This window comes from Labrus mixtus, chromosome 14, assembly GCF_963584025.1.
Source record: "Labrus mixtus chromosome 14, fLabMix1.1, whole genome shotgun sequence".
Classification (NCBI taxonomy): domain Eukaryota; kingdom Metazoa; phylum Chordata; class Actinopteri; order Labriformes; family Labridae; genus Labrus; species Labrus mixtus.
Window position 1 is genome coordinate 26,116,423 of NC_083625.1, and position 22,271 is coordinate 26,138,693.

Consider the following 22,271-nt stretch of genomic DNA (forward strand, 5'->3'; position numbering starts at 1 on the left):
CTACAAACGTTTAGGCATCAAGCACCACAGTAATATAACGTCTAAATGTTAAACTTGGTTAAAGGCTTAATATGTGATTTTTTGATCCAGCAGATGTCGCCCTTGAGCACCAGCATGAAACCAAAACAACTCACGCTGCATTGTTGTGTTAGCATGCTAATGCTAGTGATCTTTATTATGCTCGTATCTTCACACTGCATGTAAATTTACCTGAAATGAGCGTGATCTAGAAACACAGTTAAGCAGTGAGTACAGTATGTTATTCTTCTTTTCTCTAGTCCCTCAATTAAACAACTTTTATACTCGAGTATAGACAGTCATGACTCACAGAGTTATTTTCAGAGGATATACTTGATTTCTACATTTAAGTGTGAAAAATCACATATAATGTCATTATCCTTACAGCTTTAACTGATCAGTCAAAGGGCCGACAACCAGCGACACTCACACTCACGTCCAATCAGCGTGCGCCATCAGCGCCACGATTTCGCTCCGTCTGCCGCCGTTTGCCCTGCCCCACTGGCTCCGTTTCTGGAACATGAGGGCAACAGAGTGCATCCATGAGCAGCTGTACACACTCCCGAGAGAACTGAGAGAACTGAGAACTACAAGATCACTTGGGAATAAAGAGAAAAAACGTGCAAACAACATGTTGCTTTGTCTTTCCGTGTTGGATTTTTTTGTTCAATCGGTGCCTTGATAAAGACGTTGATAAAGTGATGGAAAATATGATCTTGAGTCTGTGTATTTTGTTTTACAATGTTTCAATTCACTTAGCAGACGCTTTTACCCAAAGTGATGTACATCAGAGAGTAAGTACCAAATTAATCCATTCATACACCGCAACCGAAGCAGCAGGAGCAATGCAGGGTTAAGTGTGTTGCCCAAGTACACATCGGACATGTTGCTCAGATGGGGATCAAACCCTGACCTTCTGGTTGAGAGGCGACAACTCTACCAACTGAGCCACAGCCGCCATTTTATTTAAGAAATTGACACTCTGTTTCTTTGTCTGACTTCCTGTACAGGTCGCTTTCAGGTCGCTTTCTGTTGTCAGACGGACAGACTGCAACACTAGCTGTTGAAAACACTATCATTGACTAGAGTGGAAGCAAACGGTGGCTTAGTGAGTGGCGCTCAAATCTGGAGTCACATCTATGGGCGATGTAGAGTCACCAATTAAGCTAACGAGCATGTCTTTGGACAGTGGAAGGAAGCCGTAGCACCCAGAGGGAACCTACGCATGCACAGGGAAAACACATGCAAACGCCACGCGGAAAGGAACAGAGCATCTGAGGCTACTGTGCTAATCACTGCACCACCATGCAGCCTGACTTTAGGGACTTCTGATGGTTGATTTAGGTACCATAGTACTTTGAGTCTCGAAGAGCACGTTAGGAGCATTAGATGATTTGACTTGAAGCAAAACAAAAAAACAGATGGGAAGCCCGATCCAGACTAAACAAGCCCTAGTGCCCAGATGTGACCTGACACATGTGCCCTCTCTCCACAACCCTCTCTCACTTAATTGAGATCCATCAGATATAAAGGGGCTCTGCATGAGAAGCACAAAAACATTAAAGAGTGAACCATGAAAAGTGCATGTCAGTGTGAACAAAGACAGGGCACGGCGAGCTTCCGAAAACAAACAGCGAATGCAGCCTGATGGATTTTCCATTGCAGCACTGTGTTAATGAGAGGAAGCAGGGGAGGGCTTCCCAGGGATTGTATTGTGATACTGCAGATCGTTCCACCTTGAACAACTTGATCGAGGGAAACCTCCAAGAGTTTGGCCCTAGTTTCTACCTGGCCTCCTCAGTCACTGATGGTAATCCCCCCCCCGACTTACCTGGAAAACAACGTTCCAGCATCCGCCTTCAGCCTGACTTATGAAAGGATGTCTGATAGTGCACTCAGATACATATGACTCAGAAGTTCCACACATTTAAGATTCAGCTGATGCCAACTTCACCCCATGTTCTTCCTGTTCTGTCTCACAAATTCCTGGAATTTAAAAATAAAAACAAGGTGCAGTCCAAGGGTCAGAGATATCTATGATCTATTGTTGGCAACAGATAAACAGCTCGAAGAATTACTAAAGAATGTTAGGATGTTTTTTTCAGACATAAATGGCCCTTTCCTTTGCATTGTATTGCAAGAATTCCAGTTCTAATATTGTCTTTTTTTTGGTGAACTCAAAATGGACCGTAGACATGTATCGTTGGAGAAAAAACTGCAATGTGCAATTAACATTGTTCAATACTGCATAGATAAAATGATCTGGACATGAGCTTGTATAGCACTTTTATAGTCTTCTAACTACTCAAAGCACTTTTACACTGCTGGTCACACCTACACATTTACACCCATTCGCACATGGCAGAGGCTGCAATGTAAAGTGACCATCAGAAACTACCGACGAAGCAGCGAGAGCAACGTGAGGTTAAGGGTCTTGCCCAAGGACACATCGGACATGTGGCTGCAGGAGCTGGGGATTGAACCCACGACCTTCCGGTTGAAAGACGACCAAATCTACAATTCTACAATTCACTTAGCAGACGCTTTTATCCAAAGCGACATACATCAGACTACCAACTGAGCCACAGCCGCCCCATTGGCTCTGACTTCCACTACTGTATCTTCCTGCTATTCAGTATGTTTTCATAAACCACATTTTCCTCACTCTTCTCGCCTTCATACTGGCTAACATTGCAGTAACTGACACCAATTGGTCTGAGGGATGCCGATGGTTGGCTGGGGCTTCATCTGACTGCTAAATGGAAAAATGGTACATAAAGTGCCCAACTGCCCATCAGTGCTAAACACATTCATACACATTCATACACTAACAGCTGTCATTTTTTTGAAGCAACTTGGGGTTCAGTTTCTTTCCCAAGGATACTTGGATATTTAAATTGCAGGAGCTGAAGATAGAACAACCAACTTTTTGATTAAAAGACAATTAAAAGCTCAACTACTGAGCCAAAGCCGCCACAACTGGGAAATGGTATGCTTACCATACTACTTGTTGTGTGCGGCCAATCAGGATCCGATGTGCAACTTTGTGATATTTTCACGGCTAGGGCTGCTGTTTGCTTTGGCTCCTCCAGTATTTTTTCCCTGCGCAAGATACTGAACCCAAAGATGCTGTAGTAAACATAGTAATTAGTGTGTGAATGTAGATTTATCTGATCAGATAATCACTGAAGGGTCAGCGTGACATTTACATGTTGTACAAAGCACTTTGAGCGGTAAAAACACTAGCCAGGTGCTACATGAGTGCATTCCATTTACCTTTTAACACAAAGGCAGTTTCATTAAGAAACAAGTTTTGATTTACTGATCAAAAGGCATGCAAGGGTCAAAACCAGGAAGCCATTGAAACATATCCAAAGGAGGTCAGGCGTAGAATCATACGTCTGTGAATCAAGCAGGAGGTCAGGCAGGCAAACAAAGGCTGGAAAGCCGGAGCGGATGTAAACGAGACATTCTGGCACTGAGTGGATAAAAGAGGCTGGTAGAAGGACTGATTGGGTGATTGGAGAAGGAGGTCCAGGTGAGAAGGTCAGGTGATTGGAATGAAGAGAAAGGGGTAACTTCAGGGCAAGGGGTAATGGCTGGATGTGAGAGTCAGGTCGAACAGTCTAAGAGCATCTAGTGGACGGGTAGAAAATGGCAATGAAGCGAGAGCCAATGAAGACTGGATACATGGAAATATAACTGGCAGAGAAACAAGACTGTAGGTGGTAATTCAACTTGTTGTGATCGAGCTGTATAAGTGGAAATTAGACCAAAACAAAAGGAATCCTTGGAGACTTAAGTAAGAAGTGGGTGTAGCCACAGTGACATCATCCTTTGGTTTTTGCACTTCCATTCTCAGGTCTCAATTTAGCCTTTTGACCGTCACCATCTTGAATTTTTGGAGCTATATCAGGGACCATTTATGAACCATAATTAACTACATGAAATTCTGTTTCTTTTGAACAATCTCATTCAGAAATGAAATAAAGAGGTAATTGATGGCCATTAGAACCAAAAACAGTTTCAAGGTACTTCTTTGTTTGCTTGATATTTGCAACCAAAAAGCCACACTGACATTCTATTGTTTGTACTATTTCTATTGTTTTGGCTGCAACTTGTGTAACAAGACCTAAAGATCAATACATTTAAAACTGAATCTTGGTGCAAAATTCTTTTAGAAATGAGTGTGGTGACGATGACATTTAACATAACCTTTCCTTAAACGTGGTAAAGAGACAAACTCTTGATGATGCTGGTCAGATCTCTTAACTAGTGTTCTTTTATCCTTTTACAAAGTTAAAGAACTGTGAACACGGATCCTTGGGACAAGTGAGAGCCGACAGGAGCAGCATTAGGACAGATGTCCTTTAACTGTTATGAAAGTTTGGATGCATTTATTAGAAAATAGGGTAAACACTTAACCACTTTGGAGGGCTCTTGACATGGAACATACTCTACGTGGAGGCCATTTTTAATTTAAAAATTCTTATATTTGGTATGAACAAGAATATGGATTTGTTTTGCGTCTCCCAGTTTTGCATGAAAGTTTCTGTTTCACTGTTTAATGTTTTATATATCTGTATCCACAACACAAAATGAAGGGTATGAGTTTTGACCAACAAGATTGTTTGTATTTGTGATGCAGGTTGAGTTTCAGATGAGGGATTATATGTTCTTATCATTTTCTCTTATGTTGTGTTCTTTTTCTTTATGAGGATCTCGTGTAATAGAGCTTGTGTGCGATTACCTGATTCTCTGTTTAAATGTGGTTTGTTAAATGTATTTATTCATTGCTTCGACCTAGAATCAACTACATTTGTGCAGCCCTGGAGTCCAAGGCAAGAAAACAGCTTTTTCTAAATGATTTCTGCATTTGCAAGCAGCCAGCTGGTCATTCAAACACAGATCCACGGCCTCTGAGAGCTCAGTGGGCAGAATGAACCCCCGCTGAGGCTGGCTGACTTTAATTTAGGAAGCCAACGAGTAGCTCGGACATGAAAAGGCTCCGCTTCTGCTGCACCTTCACTGTGAACAGCAGAGGGGAAGTTCCCTCCTACCGCATAACGTAAACTTGGCTCCAATAAAAGCATCCGTTGGCACCTTGCTGGACAACAGGAAATCTTTGTTTACTGAAAAACATCCCGTTGTTGGCCTCGGGTTGTATGACCCCTCACGCTGAGTGGCTGCAGAGCGTCACACAGCAGCCCTGTTGGAGCCCCATGTTTCATGCTCTGAGTTTACTGAACAAAGCAGCCGTATCCTTAAGATAAACAACCACTTCATAATGTATGTGTGTATATGTAGCTGCAGCATTAGTTCTGCGTCAGACCCTCAGGCCTTCGTCTGTTTGTCAAAGTGCCTTTAGGTATGTATTGTTTAACTGACACGCCCAGGTTCAGAGGTCAAAATATCTCAAGTTAGAAGAAGGACCCATCCAACAATTGTACAATAACATATTCTAAGTTGACATAACCTGGGACTGTATTTAGTTTTTACCCTGAGAAAACACAACACTGTGTTTATTACAAGAATAACAGAACGGCTGAATCTTTTCAGTCTACCCAGTCAATGGGTTTTTATTACGTTTCCAGCAACAGATCCATTTCATTCACAGTAACAGTTCAACACGTTTACATTTCCAGACATTATATCCTCACATACATATAGACTATATACCAGAGAATGGGTATATATGATTGGGTAAATACACTCTAAAATGCAAAAAGTCCTAAATCCTATTGAGCTGCGTGTGAGAGCAGTCGTTTCTGCAAAGATGAAGGGAATGAGATAAAGGTTGAAAAGTTACATTTGGGGATAGTTGATGCTAGGGTTAGGGGACATCTTCCAAATGTGCTTTTTAATTTGCAATGGTTGATGATATTATTGTTTTGGACGGGGCAGGAGAATCAACATGATAGGCTTTAAAGTTGGCCAACCACTTCTCAAAGTGACCACAAATGGACGCGGAGAAGGAGGGCAGCAAGGCAGGGCAGTGCAATACAGTCAATGTCATACTCTCATGACAATTCAGTCAAGATGGCAGGACTTTTTTGAATAAGATGGTGGTAACTTTACAACGCAACGGGGCACCAGTGGCCTAGTAATTAGTGTGCATGCCCCATGTACTGATGCTACAGTCCTCAAAGCGAGCAACCCAAGTTCAGATCTGACCTGTAGCTCCTGTTCTACATGTTATTACACTCACTTTCTCTCTCTTTCTCCCCCCAATTCCTACTCTGTCCACTTTACTGTCTCTCTCTCGCGTAAAAAGCCCCCCAAAAATAAAAAATAAACTTTACAATACAACCTGCTATCCAGCCATCTGAAAAACAAAAAATTAACTGGGAATTTATGACTAAGCATGAGCACTTTTTAAACATTGGGTTTGGAAACCCAAATTAAAAAAGCCTTCTAACTATGTTCTCTAGGCTTTTATCTTCATAATAGTGAGCATCTAAAACTATTGTTAATTATTGTCAATCCAAAATGAAATACTGACACTTAGGTTTCTAGTAACTTTCCTCATAAATTGTGATAATTGTTTGATATTACGTGTTTAATTCTGTATGAACGTCACACAGCAGACGTGGTTTACACTGAACGCTAAGCTTTGTCTGTGATTGTTGGATGTGTAAAGTTTTGACTTTTCAACTGAGAAGTTCAGGTCGGGCCAAAATTATATAAAACCATCTAACCCTATAAAGCCATCTTTTAGCTTAGCATTTTTAGCTCTGGAAACATCCCAGCTTAACGTAGCACTCGGCTGCACCACACTATGCCATTGTTGTGTATGCTGAAACAAGCAGATGTGAATCAAAGCTTGATCTGCCACGCCCACACACTCTACAGGAACCACACATAAATTCAAAATGAGTTGTTTTTTTAATCAGGTTTTCTGACAATTTTAAACATCTATTTGCACTGATTGTTGTGCATGCTAGATAAGACTTATTTAGGCCATAATTTGACTTTTAAATGCGAATCACGGGTTCATGAAAATGAAAGGAACAGTAACAGGCCATGGACTGGGGTTGGGCTTTTAAACCGATACATCAGGATAGCACAGGTCACAAAGTCGATGACAGTCAAACCAGGTATATTGACAGTACAGTTGACCTAACCCTATTTGATACCACTTGTTTATGTCAGCTTTCCAACATGAACATACTAAAGCTCATGGGGAGCTAATACAATACACAGCCTGTTTCACATTTCCATTAACAATGCACATCTGGAGATGGAGAACTATCTGTAAGTCAGTGAGCGTGTACAGTACGTGCAGTACCTGAGGTCAAGTCTCTTTAAGTGGCTGGTAACAACATTTGGTACAATCAGTCTTTGGTCAAGGTGCATGTACATTTCATCAGTATCTTCACTCCAAATACCAACAGCTAGTCTTCTCTGTGCAGTTTATTCATGTCCTCCATATTCTGGTCCTCTGCAGGATGAGCTGTTGCATTCTTGGCGCTGCTCCTGCGGTTTCTCCTCAGGCGGTGCTCTGAGAACCAGTTGGAGACAGTCATGGCGAGACGGAGGAGACCCAGGCTAATGCAGTGAACCTCCGAGGTGATGGGGATCTCAGAAAAGAGGGCGTGGTCCCGGCACATGAGGGCATTGCGGCACTCAAAGTCTTTGACAATGTTGAGGATCTCTTGGCGCTCCGCCTGCCGCATCATCCCCCGAATGTTGAGCAGGGTGGAGATGTGCTTCTTCCTGTGGGGAGGAAGGATACAGAGGAGGAAGAGGGGCAGACTGGTGTTAATGGAAATCAGGTCTGTTTGGTGTCGTCAAAGGCTGCCATGACTCCGAGTAAGAGTCACAGCTCTTTGAGTCATTACATCTTTTTCTGGGAAGGGGTAGAAATTTTGGTTCCATTTCTCAAAAAGCACAACTCAGAAGGCTTGTTATCATTTTCTGTATTAATAGTCAATAAAAAGTACTTATGCCTTTAAGAACAATATATCAAATTCCTTGTTACTTATTTCTCTGGTTATCTGACTAAACTTTTAATTTGTAATTATGACAAGTAAATCTTTGAATTGAGTTTGTTTTTTAAATGTTGGTAAAAAATCATGGAAGTCTTCAGAAAAAAGTCTTGGAAATTATAAACCACAGCAGAATAGGTAATATAATAATGGACAAAAAGTGTAAATCTGGTGGCCCAGTAGGAATGATAAGAGTTAAATTTGAGGATGTTAGTCTTGATGAATAAGTGCTACCTCAGGAGACAAAGTCTAGATCGAGTAAAACTCCCTCCACATGGCTCCCATGACCTGATTTTTTCACCCATAAATGACTTATTACTTATAAACAAAGAACTGGTCGAGCTGCATGTTTGAAGGATTGATTGAATGTCCGTGTGTTGTCGCGGTCAAGTGTGCATGAATGGACTCAAGGAAGGGCCGCAGCCTTTGATCTCCTAAAATACCAGCAGGGGATGCCATACAGTAAACAAAAGGGGTGAGCCAAGCAGTGAGTTAGCAGGTCTGCAGGTCTGAACTACTATGTTTTGCTCTCCTCTCTACACCTCTCCCCCTTTGATTCAGAGTGTGGCACCAGTCTGTCTCCTGTAGGGTGGCAGGATCAGGAAGTACTCGGCAGCAGCTTCCTGTCTGGTCCTGTGAGGGTAATGCGTCACACGCGGTCGTAGGTTGCCGGCCGTCACCTGAGTCTTAATCTGTTCACAAACAGCCTAAGCGGCTGGGACTCCCCCCCGAGGCCTCTCAGCCTCATCCATTCTCAAAACAGACCCGCGCTCCTTTCCAAAAATAGCAAAGTTAATGTAGATATGTTTCCGTGCTTCTTTTTCCTTGTTTTGATCCATTGTGACAAAAAAAAACATGTCTTACATTTTTCTTCACTCTGGCTAACAGCCAAAAACAGCACTGTGAATGTGTAGCAGTAAGCAAAAAAGAATATGGGACCTTCGGGGGTACAGTGCAGCGAATATCTGTTTTCATAGACACTTCCTGTTCGCAATAAATATGTTCAAACACAGTTAATTTATTAAAGCCCTCACCGAATATCTGGAAACTCTTTCACCAGAACAGCCACCTCCATCTGGATGGAGGGAGTGTCCTCCAGCAGGATGATGTCAGCCAGGTGGCTGATGACGCTGTCCAACCAGGATGAACTGGATTCCTGAAGAAAGAAGACAAAAAACATCCAAATGACGCAACTTCCAGAATGTAAAAAACTAATCATTGTTCAAATTTGTCTTCCTCTGGAAAATTGCACAATTGATGGATGAGGCCTCCAATGGATGTATTACTAAGAACTGGATACCAGTTAACTTTGAGGATATACAGCCCACTGAAAACCACTGTTGTGTCTAAAGGCTGTACATTGTGATGACATCTAGAATTTCTTCATTTTATTGTTCCCAAGTACAGTTTTTATAAATATGAAATTTCCAGGGAACTTCAAGGTGTTCAAGGACACACTTCTGTCAGAAAGTAACTGCTGAGAAAAAACATTACCAATGAAATGGAGTAGCACCTCATTGGACCTGAACAATAAATCCACTACTGTTCCGTGGCCCAACGTTTGGCAGGCTAACCATCACTATTTTTACTTTTCAGAGCCAGAGGTTTCCATGTTTTGTACATAGAGTAGATACCCATTGGTTCAACTCCATTGTTATCCTGGTTGCCGGATCAATTGAGTAACATCAAGGCAATGACATGTATCTGTGTCCAAAAACATTCATATTTATAATCAGATTTATTTAATCCAGATTGGACAATAAAAAAAAATGAACGTCATGTACTGAGGCTATAGTCCTCGTTGCATTGGTCACAGGTTGGACACCCAATCCTGATGTTTGGTGGAGTCAACCCCCTCTCTCTCTCCCCAGATTACCTGTCTCTCTATACCTGACCTGTGAATAAACTTTAAAGCCTAAAAAAATATTTAAAAAAATGAACATCATACTGTCTGAATGAGACTTAAAAGTAGTGATTGAAACCATAAACTCATGGTGCCTACTGAGGTAACAAGTCAGTTGAGAAGTAGATTTATAATCTGATATCTTTATACAACCAGTCAAGTCGCCCCCTGCTGACCATTAGAAAGAATGCACATTAAAGACACTCAAGCTTCACTTCTGAAACCAAGAGGCTAAGTCCAACAACAAACAGGCTCTGGTTTAACTGATATTGTCATCCTCCATCCAAATCATTTTGTCTCCTGATATAAGGAGTCTTTTGAAGATGATCCAAGTAGAGCAGTAAACAATCAAAGAGGAAGCACAGATTAATGCCTCTAAAGGCCAGAGGCCGAACATTTAGGTGATTTACTCCGTGAAAAACAAAACCCCACCTCTGTTTTTCTAGGTCCTGTTGTTCCTTCAAACACTCCGGATAAGAAAGCTGAATTCTTTGGCCTGGCATTCTCTAAAAATAAACGTCTTTTTTAGACAGCCATTAAAACCTCAAACCCACCTCCCTCCCACAAGTTCCTCAGTTTCCACAGATACTTCTTCCCACTCCTCCGCAAAAAAAGCGGAGGCCATCAAGGCCATCCCAGAGCCACATCGAAGCCAGCCAGCTGACAGGAACAGGAAGATCCTTCTGAACACAGCGGCTTCCTGTTGTCAGCTTAGGTGACGGACACTTGTTTGAACTCCAGCACAAAAAAGGGGGCAAATGCCATACTGTCAGCCCTGGTTTTTTTTTTGGTCAACAAACTCGTCCCCCGGTCCTGCAAGTGCTAACGTAAGCTTAGCCCATCCATCTCCATCTCACTGACAGCAGCCATTTTTCAGATCTCACTCCTGTATCAACACTGTCAGAGTTATTTCTGACCTAGGAAGTTAGAAGGTCAGGCTCCATTCACAGCCTTCACACTCTGCATTCCCTGCACCGGATTTTAAGAATCAGCAATTTGTAATTAGTATAAAAAAATGTTATGATGTTAAAGTCTGATTGCAGCTTTCTTCTTTAATGTCATAGCCTGGTAGAAGTGGAGACTTACCAGATCCTTAAAGAGTCCTTTCAGCTGTTTGGCCTCATCTTGCAGACGGATAGCCATCCTCTTCCTCATCTTTGAGGATGTGCAGATGACCCGTCCACGCATGACGGCTCGGACGTACTCCACCAGGACCCTCCGGTGCACCTCACCCACCAGCGTCTGTCAGCCAATCACAAAATAAATCACTCAGTAAATCCCGTACTTAGACATGTGAATCACCATCTCCGACTTTTTTCTACCAGCCCGCTGGTAAGATTTCCCTGTGAAGTTTTGAGAATGCAGCAGGAAACATTCAGGAAATGTGTGTGAGCCGACGGTGATGACTTTAATATCATAAGACGCATGACTTGCATGTTTGCATAATGAAACTGCGTCATACTTTTTCCTGCTTGCCAGTACGTTCTTTTTCACCTGTTTGTTGATAATATATGTCCAATTACAAGAAGCCTTGATATAAAGGCCAAAACTGTCACTTTAGAGTCTGACTCTGTCCCTTTGTCTGCCATCTTGGATTACTGCACCATAGTTTTCATGTCATGACCTGGCCCCTGAGACCCCCGTGAGGGCTTTGTGTGAATAAGCATCTCAGGGGCAGCCTGTCCTGAAATCTTCTACACATTTTCAAGAGTACAAGTGTGAAATCAGGTAAGGAGTACAAGTGTGAAATCAGGTAAGGAGTACAAGTGTGAAATCAGGTAAGGAGTACAAGTGTGAAATCAGGTAAGGAGTACAAGTGTGAAATCAGGTAAGGAGTACAAGTGAGAAATCAGGTAAGGAGTACCTGATAAGGTGGAGCATCCATCCTTCTGAACTTCTTGAAGTGTTGCTTGATGCTGGCTTCAATGGCCTCAAACGCCTCTGTGTTGTTCAACCATTTTCTCTTGATCAGCTTATCAAAGAAAGGCTGCAACAATAATGAATATTGTACATTCATTTAAGTACCATAAGTATGTGTAATGTTGAGTAACCTGTTATTTGTTCTTCATCAGAATTACACAAGTAACACACTAAGCTAATTGTTTGAATCTACATCATGGCTGAGATAAAAAAAACAATCCACAGTAAGTTCATGTCTGAACAAAGAAAAGAAGATTAACTGCTTGAGGTCTTTCAGTCTGGGCATGTGCAATCCAAGCAAACTCATTGCTTTAGAGCAATCCAGCGTTATGAACCGAGATCAGACCTAGAACTCACCCTGATGTGCTCAAACAGTCTGTCCGACAGCACCCTCACCGACTGGTTGATGATCCTGTCCAGGGACGAGTTGGCTCTCTGGGCCGTCTCGTCGCTGCCCTGTGGGTCACACTGCCTGCAGCGCTCCACCAAGGATCTATAGGATACCCATGAGTTATTGAGCTAACCTTTCAACAAATAACTGCAAAAATGAAATGTTGAATTACTCAGTGGAAAAATCAATTGTTTGTCAACCTGAGAGGAGGGCAACAGTTGACCAGAGCGATGGTCCTGGAAACATATCCGTCCCCTCGATCTCCAAACTCAGCCTGAGTCTCATGAAACATCTCCGCCTTCCTCTGGAAACTGGACACAGAGGTTTATTAGACTGTTTGCTAATACAGCCTCTACATGGACTAGAATTGTATCCCTCAATCAGTAGTACTCTGAAGTAGATTTTACCTCATGCAAATCCCATAATTTATTTAATTGATTATATTTTTTTGTGCATTTTGTTTATTTAATAGCCAATTTATTTTAGCAAATTGTTTTTAAGCCTCTTACAATCAGCATCCACTCACTTGTAGAGAAAGTCTGCCAGTCCAATGAGGCTACAGCGAGCCACTCTTGCCCCGAGAAACTGGTTCACAGATGTAGATCTGTCCAAGTCCACCTTTAATCTCTGGAATCATATATACAAAATGCGTATAATTTAATTTATGCCAGTTTCAGAGAAGTATTTCAATGTGAAAATGACATCATACCTGGATGACTGAGCGTGCCAGATGGGATTGAAACTCTTCTATGTGCAGAGTCTGGGCCCATCGCCTCTCCTCCTCATCCAGAACCTGAATCAGCTCTCCTGTCACCTTCTCCTGAAAATCAAAGCATACAAATATAATCTGTCCATTAAATGAACTGTATTAAGAAGTTGACATAACCTCTTGGTTTTTAAAATGAAACCTGCAGAAATCCCTTGAACCTGCATTGCTTCTCATGGCCAGCAGCTGTTGCCAAAAAAAATCTGATTTGATGTAAAGCTGCTTTTACACAACGGAAACATCTCTCAGACTAAGGATTTAAGCTACCAAACTACGAAGTGCATATTATCACATGGTATATTCCCAAGAACTAGCATTTGCCAACCAAAAAGTCCAGATAAAGAAGGCAGTACTTTCTGAAAATTCAGGGACTTTGATGCATCATTAATAATTTTCATGTACAAACTCTGCATGCTAGCACGTTAATTTGCCTAGGTCTTTAGACTTCAGTGAAAACACAGACAACTAGTTTCAAAGTTTCAATGTGATTGACTTGTCACTCGGGATAGATGCATAGCAATGCACAGTCATCCAATTGCCCAAATATGTTCACTTCTGTAACCAAAATAAATTCCTATGGTGCAGTCAAAATGCCAAACTTTTGGCTTAAAATTTGATCCACGAAACAAACAGCACTGTGGCTATGTTTTAAACAGTCTATGTTCCATTGTGCATATGTCCTAGAGAGCAGTCTTGCAGAAATTAGGTTTCGCACCCTGACTATACTGATGCAGTCTTGTTCCAGCCGGTCCACTGTGTCTTGGGGCAGAATAGGCTCCAGAGGAGAATATGTGATAGGGGTAGTTGCGCCAATCGTTCCAAGGACATCCCTAGTAAAAAAAATTGCAGATCATTAGAAGTTTAACTTCCAAGTTTGTTGTATAATTTGGTATATCATAGTTGAATGGACACATCCTGGTCTGATAATAAACCCCACCTGTTGTAGATGTTGTAGAACCAGTCCAGCAGTGAGTAGACATCTGAGATCTGCAGCGGGCCGCTTGTAATGGTCCGAAGACGTTTGGCCACGGCTTGATGGTAACTTTCCACATACACCTGGAAGGCAGCAAACTCCTCTGGGTAAATGGACACAGCATTCCTCCTCGCTGCATCCAAGTCATCCACCATCCGACTCCTGAGGCGCTCCAGGTACGAGGCCAGCTGACCCGCCTGGGTGTCCACCTGGTGCGGCAAGCTCCAGTCTGCGGCCTCCGCCACAGCCAGCCTCCACTTCGTCTTCAGTCGCCTGGGACGGTGGCTGGGCTGGATCTGCGGCACCTCTCGCTCTGGCTTGGTCTCCTCTCTAAAAGCCCAGGCGGAATCAGCATGTTCCTCCTGTTGGATCACTAGCACCACCAGCCCAAGATTGGGACCAGCACTTGGTTGGCGAAGGGATTCTCTTACTACATCCCACATCTCTCTCTGCAGGGCCTCATAAAGGAGCTCCACGTCTTTAGCTTTCCGCCTGCCTGAATCCAGTGTTGCATTGGAGCTGAGGGATTCATCTAAGGATAAGGACGATAAGGGGATCATGCCAGGAGTGGGGCTGGGACAAAGGGTGGGAGTGAGGCATGGAGAAGAGGTGGTTGGCAGGAGAGACAGCAGCTCACACTCTCGCTCTAGCTCTTGAATGTGTGTGTCGGCCAGAAGAAGGTCCCTGTTATTGACCAGCTGCAGGATCTCGAGTACTGTTGGGGGCATGTAAAGAAAAGGGCTGAATGTTTATTTACAACAGTCACAAAAGTGATGATTTTACTAAAAGACCGGCTCAAAAGAAAGACCGGCCTTAAAAATAATTTTAGTCCATGTCCCCTGTCCCCCTTGAAGCTCTGTAAAGAAGTGTCTGTTCTCAGGCTTATTAAGTTATTATGCGTTTGCCAAAACTGGTTTATTGTTGCTCATTCTTCTATTCCTAGCAAGGTTCCCCGTGGAGTCTGTGAACAGTAGCTTGGTTGAACGTCTATCTAGAGGAACCTGGGGCTGGAGGAAGTGCAGTCATTTCCTGATTTCACAGTCTGGTGGTGATTGAACCCAGTGACTCAGGGATCTGGGGACCTCTTAGCCTCATCAGAGAGTTGTCTAGGATTGGGAGGAAGTACTGCTGAAGCTTAACCAGGAGGTGCAAAGTTATCTACTGTTTCAAACTTCTTGTAAAATACACATTTTTTAAAAATCACAATTAGGATGTTTTACACTATAAACTAGGGTTTTTCTTTTTTTCTTTGTCTGATCAAATTTTGAGAATTAGTTGCTTATGTTGCTAAGAAAATCTGCCGTCAAAGAAAGAGGATTTAGCTGATATTGACAAGCTAAGAAAAAGGGATTTCTAACATTAATGAGTCTAATCAATAGTAACTTTTTAGGGCTCCTGTGAGGAACTTCTGACTTGTATCAATTTTGGTGGCCGCTGCAGAAAAAGCAGAGTCATTAAAATTGACCAATTGTCCCTTCGTTGATCTTTAAAGCCCCTGAGTGGAGTCTTAAACTGGTTTTTGAAACAGACTGCAATTAATAGTGATGCTTCTTTATAACCTAAAAATTCAAACCAAACCATACAAGACTAGATTTCATTTATTGTAATCTTTAGTGCCTGCAACTGCTGCAAAGGGGGATGTGTCTGACAAGACAACTATACAGCATGCTGAGGAAACAGCCTGTATTTAAATTTCCCATGGTTAACAAGTAGAGATACATCCGACAGTTAAAAGAGGAAGAGATGTTTTATATTAACAGGAGAAGATAATTCTTGGGCTTGGGAATTATTTAAAAAGACTGTTGCTGCTGCAAATCACCTTGTCTGACACCTATCCTGCAGCAGGGGTGATATGCATTAAAAATAACTTATAGATATTATCAACTGTCTCTTTGATGCTCTGGTTATCTCTTTTAGGTCATATAGAGGCGTATTAATTTCAGTCTGTTTAATAACCTGTCAGAAACTCCTCACAGGAGCTTTAAACAACTGGTGTCATCGTGACGTGTACCTGAGAGGGGCTCTCTGGTTTTCACTATCGGCTCCTCCTCCATCGTATCCTCCTCAGCCTCCTGGGAGGATGCCTTGTCTGACATTGACTCCCTCTTCAGCAGATTGACCATCCTGAGGAAGGAGGGCCGCCTGGATGCCTCCACCTCGCTGTCAGTGCTCAGGTTCCCGCAGGGCAGGCTCTCTCTGCGCTCCTCCTTACGGCGCCCTGTAAACCTGCACAGCATCCAGAGAAGAAAGAAAGAGCATGAATGGCTGCAGCCTGTAAGATCCACTATGGACGTACAATGTATGATATGCATACAGTCCATAGCTCACAATAGGACATGATGTTTGTATTGTACTGGACAGTTTGGCTTGTTAGTCGCTACATTGGAATGCCACACATTCACACATCTGTTAAACTGTGCTGCTGCAAGCCTCAGTTAAATATAGTCCCATTCTACAAGTACACAACACGTCAATGACAAACAAAAGAGGTTCCGTGCATCAACAAGTTGCTATAGCTTATTACATAACTCTGCAAGAAATATGCACGCTATAGTCGGTTCCCCTCTGGGACCTGGTAAACAACTCCTCACATTTGTAGAGCCCAGCTGTTCTGCAGAGACTGCACTCTCTCAATTGTGTAATAATCTTTCAGTGACTCTTACACCATTGGTATTTCCTATTGGGGAACTTTTGATTTCAATTGATTTTAATGGATGTTTGTAGTCATATTTAAGATATACACTGGACAATGACTGCTTAGAATATGCTTTTTTGAAATTGGGAAGATTTATTTTTATTTTTATTTCAAGTGTTTTCTTCCATTTTATTTCATTTTACTACTTCAGGGTTGATGGATTATAACAGAGAAATTAAGAAAAGCATTTGAACCAACCATGCTTACTTAAAGCTCCTGTGAGGAACTTTTGGTTTGTGCTGATTTTGGCACAAACAGGATGTTTCTGGAGAGTGCTGTTAGTCACTACCCCCTTCAGTGGTAACAGCATTACAAATAACTTGAAAGTAAGAATATATCTTTATGCAGATAGTCTTATTTGTGTTTAAACCTCATAAAGAGGCCTCAATATTAATTATAGTCTGTTTCATAACCAGTTAAAAACTCCTCATAGGAGCTTTAAGATTTTAACTCTTCACCCTCCCCAGTCCTCACCGCAGTAGGGTCATAATTCCTTCGGAGCCCCTGCGTAGTCCTTTCTTTTTCTCCCTCTCGGGTGGGAGAGTGTTCGAGTCCCCCGGGCTGTAGTGTGGAGAGTTGTGCCCCCACACATTGCGTCCGGATATGCGGAGCCCTTTCCCCAGTTTTCCGAGGGTTTTTAGGGGTGACGATCCACAGAGCCGCTCCAGAGTCCCCCTGAGAGGCTTCCCTTTAGGATTCCCGGCGCCGTGCCTCTCTGCGTTCACCTCATTCTCCTCCTCTTCGTCATCACGCGAGGACCTGAGCTGGAGGTGTCCCCTGACCTCCCCCATGATGAGGCCCATGTCCCCTCCGTTCCTCTCATCCTCGTCCAGATCCACGTCATCAAACGGGTTCAGACTCTTGTTCAGGTCCTTCAGGTCCTTCAGATCATTCAGATCGTTCAGATCATTCAGGTCCCTGAGGTCCAAGTCCAGCCGGGGTAGGATCAGCTCTCCGTTGACTCGGGGGAACTCGTGGCAGCTCTTGGACCTTCCTGGGAGCTTCTTCAGGATGGGCATGGTTGCAATTGATTTTTTTAACAAACTGCAATACAAAGATAAAGTCTGTTTTAGAAAATAATTCAACCAACAACAGTTTTTAAAATTTAAAAATCATGGGCCAATGATTATCAGGGCATTTTTTTGAATGACTTCTTTGAAAACAAATGTTAAATCCTCATATAAGAAGACAAGAGTCAGTCCTAGTGTGCATGGGTCCACAATGTCTGACTGAAAACTGAACTTATGACATCTGGAAGAGGTTGTTTTCTTTTTGGTGGCACATCATGCCAGACAGTTTATATAACCAGAATCTAAAACATCCTTTCACATGGTTATGCAACACACCTCACTGAGCAAATAGGAAGTGAGTATTCAAAATATTGCTGTGTGTACACGCTACAGCTACAGCTGCAGAATAATGTATTTCATATAGAAGAATTATTTAAATGGGAAACAAGATATGTATTGGTGAGACACTTTTAACAAGTATAATGTTTTTTTTAGACAAAAAAAGAAGAAATGCACATCAAATAAGCTCTGGGTATTTTGTCATTGTCCCCCACATATCATACCAGATGTGTCACCCTTTTTGTCTTTTTTTTCCTATAAGGACTTACAGGTAAAAGAAACCAGTGGATATTTCACAGTCACAAAGATGAGAAGATCTGTCTTGTTTCCTTTTTGGCTTGATGACAATGAATCACAGTTAATCTCATCCTGTTGTTGGTAATATAAGGTAATCATATCAGGACAGTGCTGATTTAGATTGTCTTCTTCACATCGGGAACGCATCCTCTAATCTGGAGTTTACAACTTAAATGAAATGTTCTGATTTATTAGAATTTGCACTTTTTTAAGTCAAATTCAGGTGCACAAAAATGCAGTAAAACTACTTTTTTTCCTGCTCTAACAAAATCTGCTGTAAGTGTCAGTGCTGTGTGTGCAGAGATGTTTTCCTAATGTGTATGACAACAAGAACGTTGTGTTACTTTTCCATCCCTGCAGCTCATAAACGAAACACACCTCTGGAAACACACTTAGTGTGGGATAAGTCACGGACTGCTTGAGTCTCAAAATTAACTCCAAATCAAGCACAAGAAGTATTTAAGAACTAATATTGGGCTAGAAATAATGTCTTTGTGACAAGTATGGATGGAAACATGGGAATGTCAAGGATGGATTGATCAATGGGAACCTAGCGTCACATTAGTCTCTGATATTTGGGGCTCAATCTCTGTCTCTGTTTAAGGGTTAAATGTGACTGTTAGTTAGCCTTCTTAAAGAGACACAGAGGAGAAGGTGTTGAAATGTTTACCTATAAAACTGGACACGACCAGTGACATAATATTCCAAAATGCCCCTCACATATTGTTGTTAACAGGAAAATCTACTGACAATGTGAATCACAAACTGACATAATGATCCAGTTCGATGGTCATTAAACTAAAGTATTACAACAGATTTTCTATTTTTCTATGATTATTTGTAAAGATATTATCTTCTCCCACAAGTAGCTATGTGACGAATCAAATGCCTTTCTTCTATCACTGCCTCCGAGGTCTCCGCATGTGTGGGCTCTGATTAGAGGACAACACGACCATGATCACTAAAGTCCCAAAAGACGCTGGACACCATACCTCTGCAGGAGTGCTCAAAAAGAGAACAGTGCCAAGTGTTCAAAATGAAACGTCATAGTCATTGCCAAACGCAGTGAAGGGTCTTTTGATGTAAACGGTGTAAACCAGAAAACATTGAATATTAAAAACAATATAAAGGATGTTGAATCTTGAATTGATATAACTTTTGTACATTTGTTTGAAAGAATCTAATCTCTTTTAGTAAATAACCCAATTTAAGAAAATTTAAAACTGTTGTCCATCTTTGCCTCCTGAAAGCAAAAAAACATATATTTTTCACCTTCCTAAAATTGGAATATTTCTCCTTGTTTATTTAAGTAAGAGTTGTGTTCTCCTCTTTCTGTGGTTTCCTTTAAACAACTCAGTGTCTCCTTGTTGAAGCACAGTGCTCTGACTGCTGCTGCCCACTGAGCAGATCCTGATAATAAGAATCGCTGGTTTAAAGTGAAAAACTGGATTGAAAACGTGAACTCTATACTTGCCTCTACATCCTGCAAAAAAATGAATGTCTCTAGAAATGTCTAGAAAAGAGAAAATGTATTCAAACTGATTATCATATGTAGAAAAAAAAATATTCAGTAAGACCCAGACCACTGATATCTACAATAAGAAACCAAGTTCATAAAGTTCTCTTTGAATTGTTTGTTGATTCTACTGATTCTGTTTATAAGTTCACATCTTTTTTGCAGTAAATTAAAGAGCAAACCCTCCAAAACTGGACGTCAGAAAACTTCAATTATGTTGTTTTGTTCATGCAAGATGCATCAATGAAATGTACCCATTGTATCTCTTAGTGTTTACAGTTCTATACTGTATATTGAAAGCATATTGTACTGTATGCTGTCTTGCATATTTAACTTTTCTCCCAGTCCCTCTGTTTGAACATTGGACTCAGACTTTGTGTGCAGAAAATGACTTGTTAACACTTTTACTGTTGATCAGATATCTGAGAAGAGTGCACGACAGGAAAACATTTGCAAACGGCTGAGAAGGAGTTTACGACCCCTCCAAAGCCAAACATCTTCTTGAGCAAACAATGGGTGATATGAAGGGAGCAGACATCATTAAGAGGTTTTTTACAAAACAGGATGGTGAGGATGTCCTTCAGTACCTTTAGTCTGATTTCACTCTAACATCCCTGGATGTAACGATAGAACAGGTTTTTCCAAAGTATTTAAATTACAATAACTTTTTTTAATCTAATGTCAGGAGCCAAAAACAAATGTTGAGACATTAATTTCTGTGTGGCTAATTAAGGAACACTTTGGGCCGTAAAAAAGTCCAAACACAGAAACTTCTGCAGAGTAAATTAAAGACATTCATCGTCAGGCTAAGAGTGATGTAGATTCAAGCATCCTAATCCAACACTTTCTGTGCCTGCAGACGAGAGAGACTTACCTGATGAGCTTTCCTTGCAGTGTGTCAGTACAATGTCATCCTGGAGTGTGCTGTCTGTGCGGGCTGCCAGGCTGCGGAGTGTGTGCATGTGTGTGTGACTGATGAGTGTGAGAGCGTGTCTGAAAGTACTCGGTGACTCAAGAGAGCAATGTGGCTGCCTGTGGTTTCCTGACGGGCTCTATTGTGGTGGAAGGTGATATGTTTTCCTGAGGAAAGGCCCGTCCCGTCCTCTCGCCCCACTCCTACCCCACAGACCCCCCCAGACAAAAAAACCCTCCCACAAACACTCATACACACACACCCGCACTCTGGGGACCATGGTCATTGCACTAATTGCCATAACTGTACAGTATGAGGACAGAGAGAACCAGAGCATTTCCCCTGCTGTGTTTTATGTATTTTTACGCAACCTCACTGTGTTTGCGTGTGTGTGTGTGTGTGTGTGTGTGTGTGTGTGCGCGCAACTGATTTCATATGAAAATGAACTATGGATGAAGGATGAATCATGTGTCTGTGGCCTTGGGTCCAGATACCATTCAGACACATCAGCAGTGGATTTTTCCGCAGTGGAAGAATGTAGGTGCTTTGACCAGAGCTAAAATGACAATGAACTCTGGTGCTGCTGCATTATTGTCTTTGCTTTACAGCAGCGTCAAGGTCACTGCAGCCGAGACAGGACTCTAATGTCACACAAACAAATAAAACAACTGACGGATATATGAGAGGAGTGTGTGTGTGTGTTTGTGTGTGTTTGTGTGTGTGTGTGTGTGTGTGTGTGTGTGTGTGTGTGTGTGTGTGTGTGTGTGTGTGTGTGTGTGTGTGTGTGTGTGTGTGTGTGTGTGTGTGTGTGTGTGTGTGTGTGTGTGCAAATACCTCTGAGCTGTATGCAATTTTTAAAAACTAACCAAGCAAAGCAACATGTCAAAAAGATGAGGAGCCCTGTGGTTCAACATCCTCTTACCATCCCTGTATTCTGTGTCTGGCTTCCCCTGCCCCCTAGTGGACAGTCTAGTGTTTAACAAGACTAAGGGAAGAGAGGAGGGAAGACTAGTTGTGGTTCAGAATTAACAAGTTGAAAAGACATTTCCAGAAATCAAAATGTAGGATTGACTATTAAAAATTACATTTGACAATTCAAAACTGATTTACAGCTTCAGTATCTTATTTCAAATGATAGATGTTGGGCGTAGCCTCGTGGGTGCGGAGGCTGTGGTCCTCCGAGCAGACGGCCCAGGGTTTCCATTCCAACTTGTGGCTCCTATCCAGCATGTCATAACCAACTCTCTCTCACTCCCCAGTTTCTCTATCCACTGAACTATCTCTAAAGGCATAAAAAGGCTGAAAATAAACCTTTTAAAAAGACAGATGTAGTATTTACTTTTTCACTAGTGAGAACAAAAACAACATATTTTTAAAACTGCATGTCAACATTTTATTTAATAAAATTGTGAGTGGTGTAAATTGGTAATCATTGGAATATTAAATGTCTAAAAAAAGTGTGAATTTATCTGTACTAGTAGTGATAGCAGATATCTGATTAATTCTGTAATTATAATGACATTCTTACTAAACATATAATTT

The 22,271-nt window shown here is 41.8% G+C and overlaps 1 protein-coding gene across 1 annotated transcript; it reads right to left on the bottom strand.

Annotated features, from left to right (window-relative positions):
* Positions 1-5,568: 5,568 nt before the first annotated feature.
* On the bottom strand, positions 5,569-20,871 carry exoc3l2a (exocyst complex component 3-like 2a). Its single transcript, XM_061055995.1, has 13 exons — positions 20,691-20,871; positions 17,129-17,698; positions 15,971-16,185; positions 13,924-14,674; positions 13,702-13,816; positions 12,930-13,040; positions 12,747-12,847; positions 12,421-12,531; positions 12,187-12,322; positions 11,774-11,896; positions 10,996-11,151; positions 9,041-9,162; positions 5,569-7,734 (listed from the first exon to the last, which is right to left on the bottom strand). Exons 2-13 carry the CDS (start codon positions 17,671-17,673, stop codon positions 7,413-7,415), a joined length of 2,808 nt encoding a protein of 935 aa, XP_060911978.1. The 5' UTR covers positions 17,674-17,698; positions 20,691-20,871; the 3' UTR covers positions 5,569-7,412.
* Between the last annotated feature and the right edge of the window lie 1,400 nt (positions 20,872-22,271).

Bases quoted from the DNA above. Each gene is read 5' to 3' on its own strand.
- exoc3l2a (XM_061055995.1), bottom strand. From the start codon at position 17,673: ATGCCCATCCTGAAGAAGCTCCCAGGAAGGTCCAAGAGCTGCCACGAG. The intron at 13,041-13,701 runs GTGCGAAACCTA...TTTGATTTTCAG, and splicing joins ACTGCATCAGTATAGTCAGG to GAGAAGGTGACAGGAGAGCT. The intron at 9,163-10,995 runs GTAAGTCTCCAC...TTCTTTCTTCAG, and splicing joins AAGGACTCTTTAAGGATCTG to GAATCCAGTTCATCCTGGTT.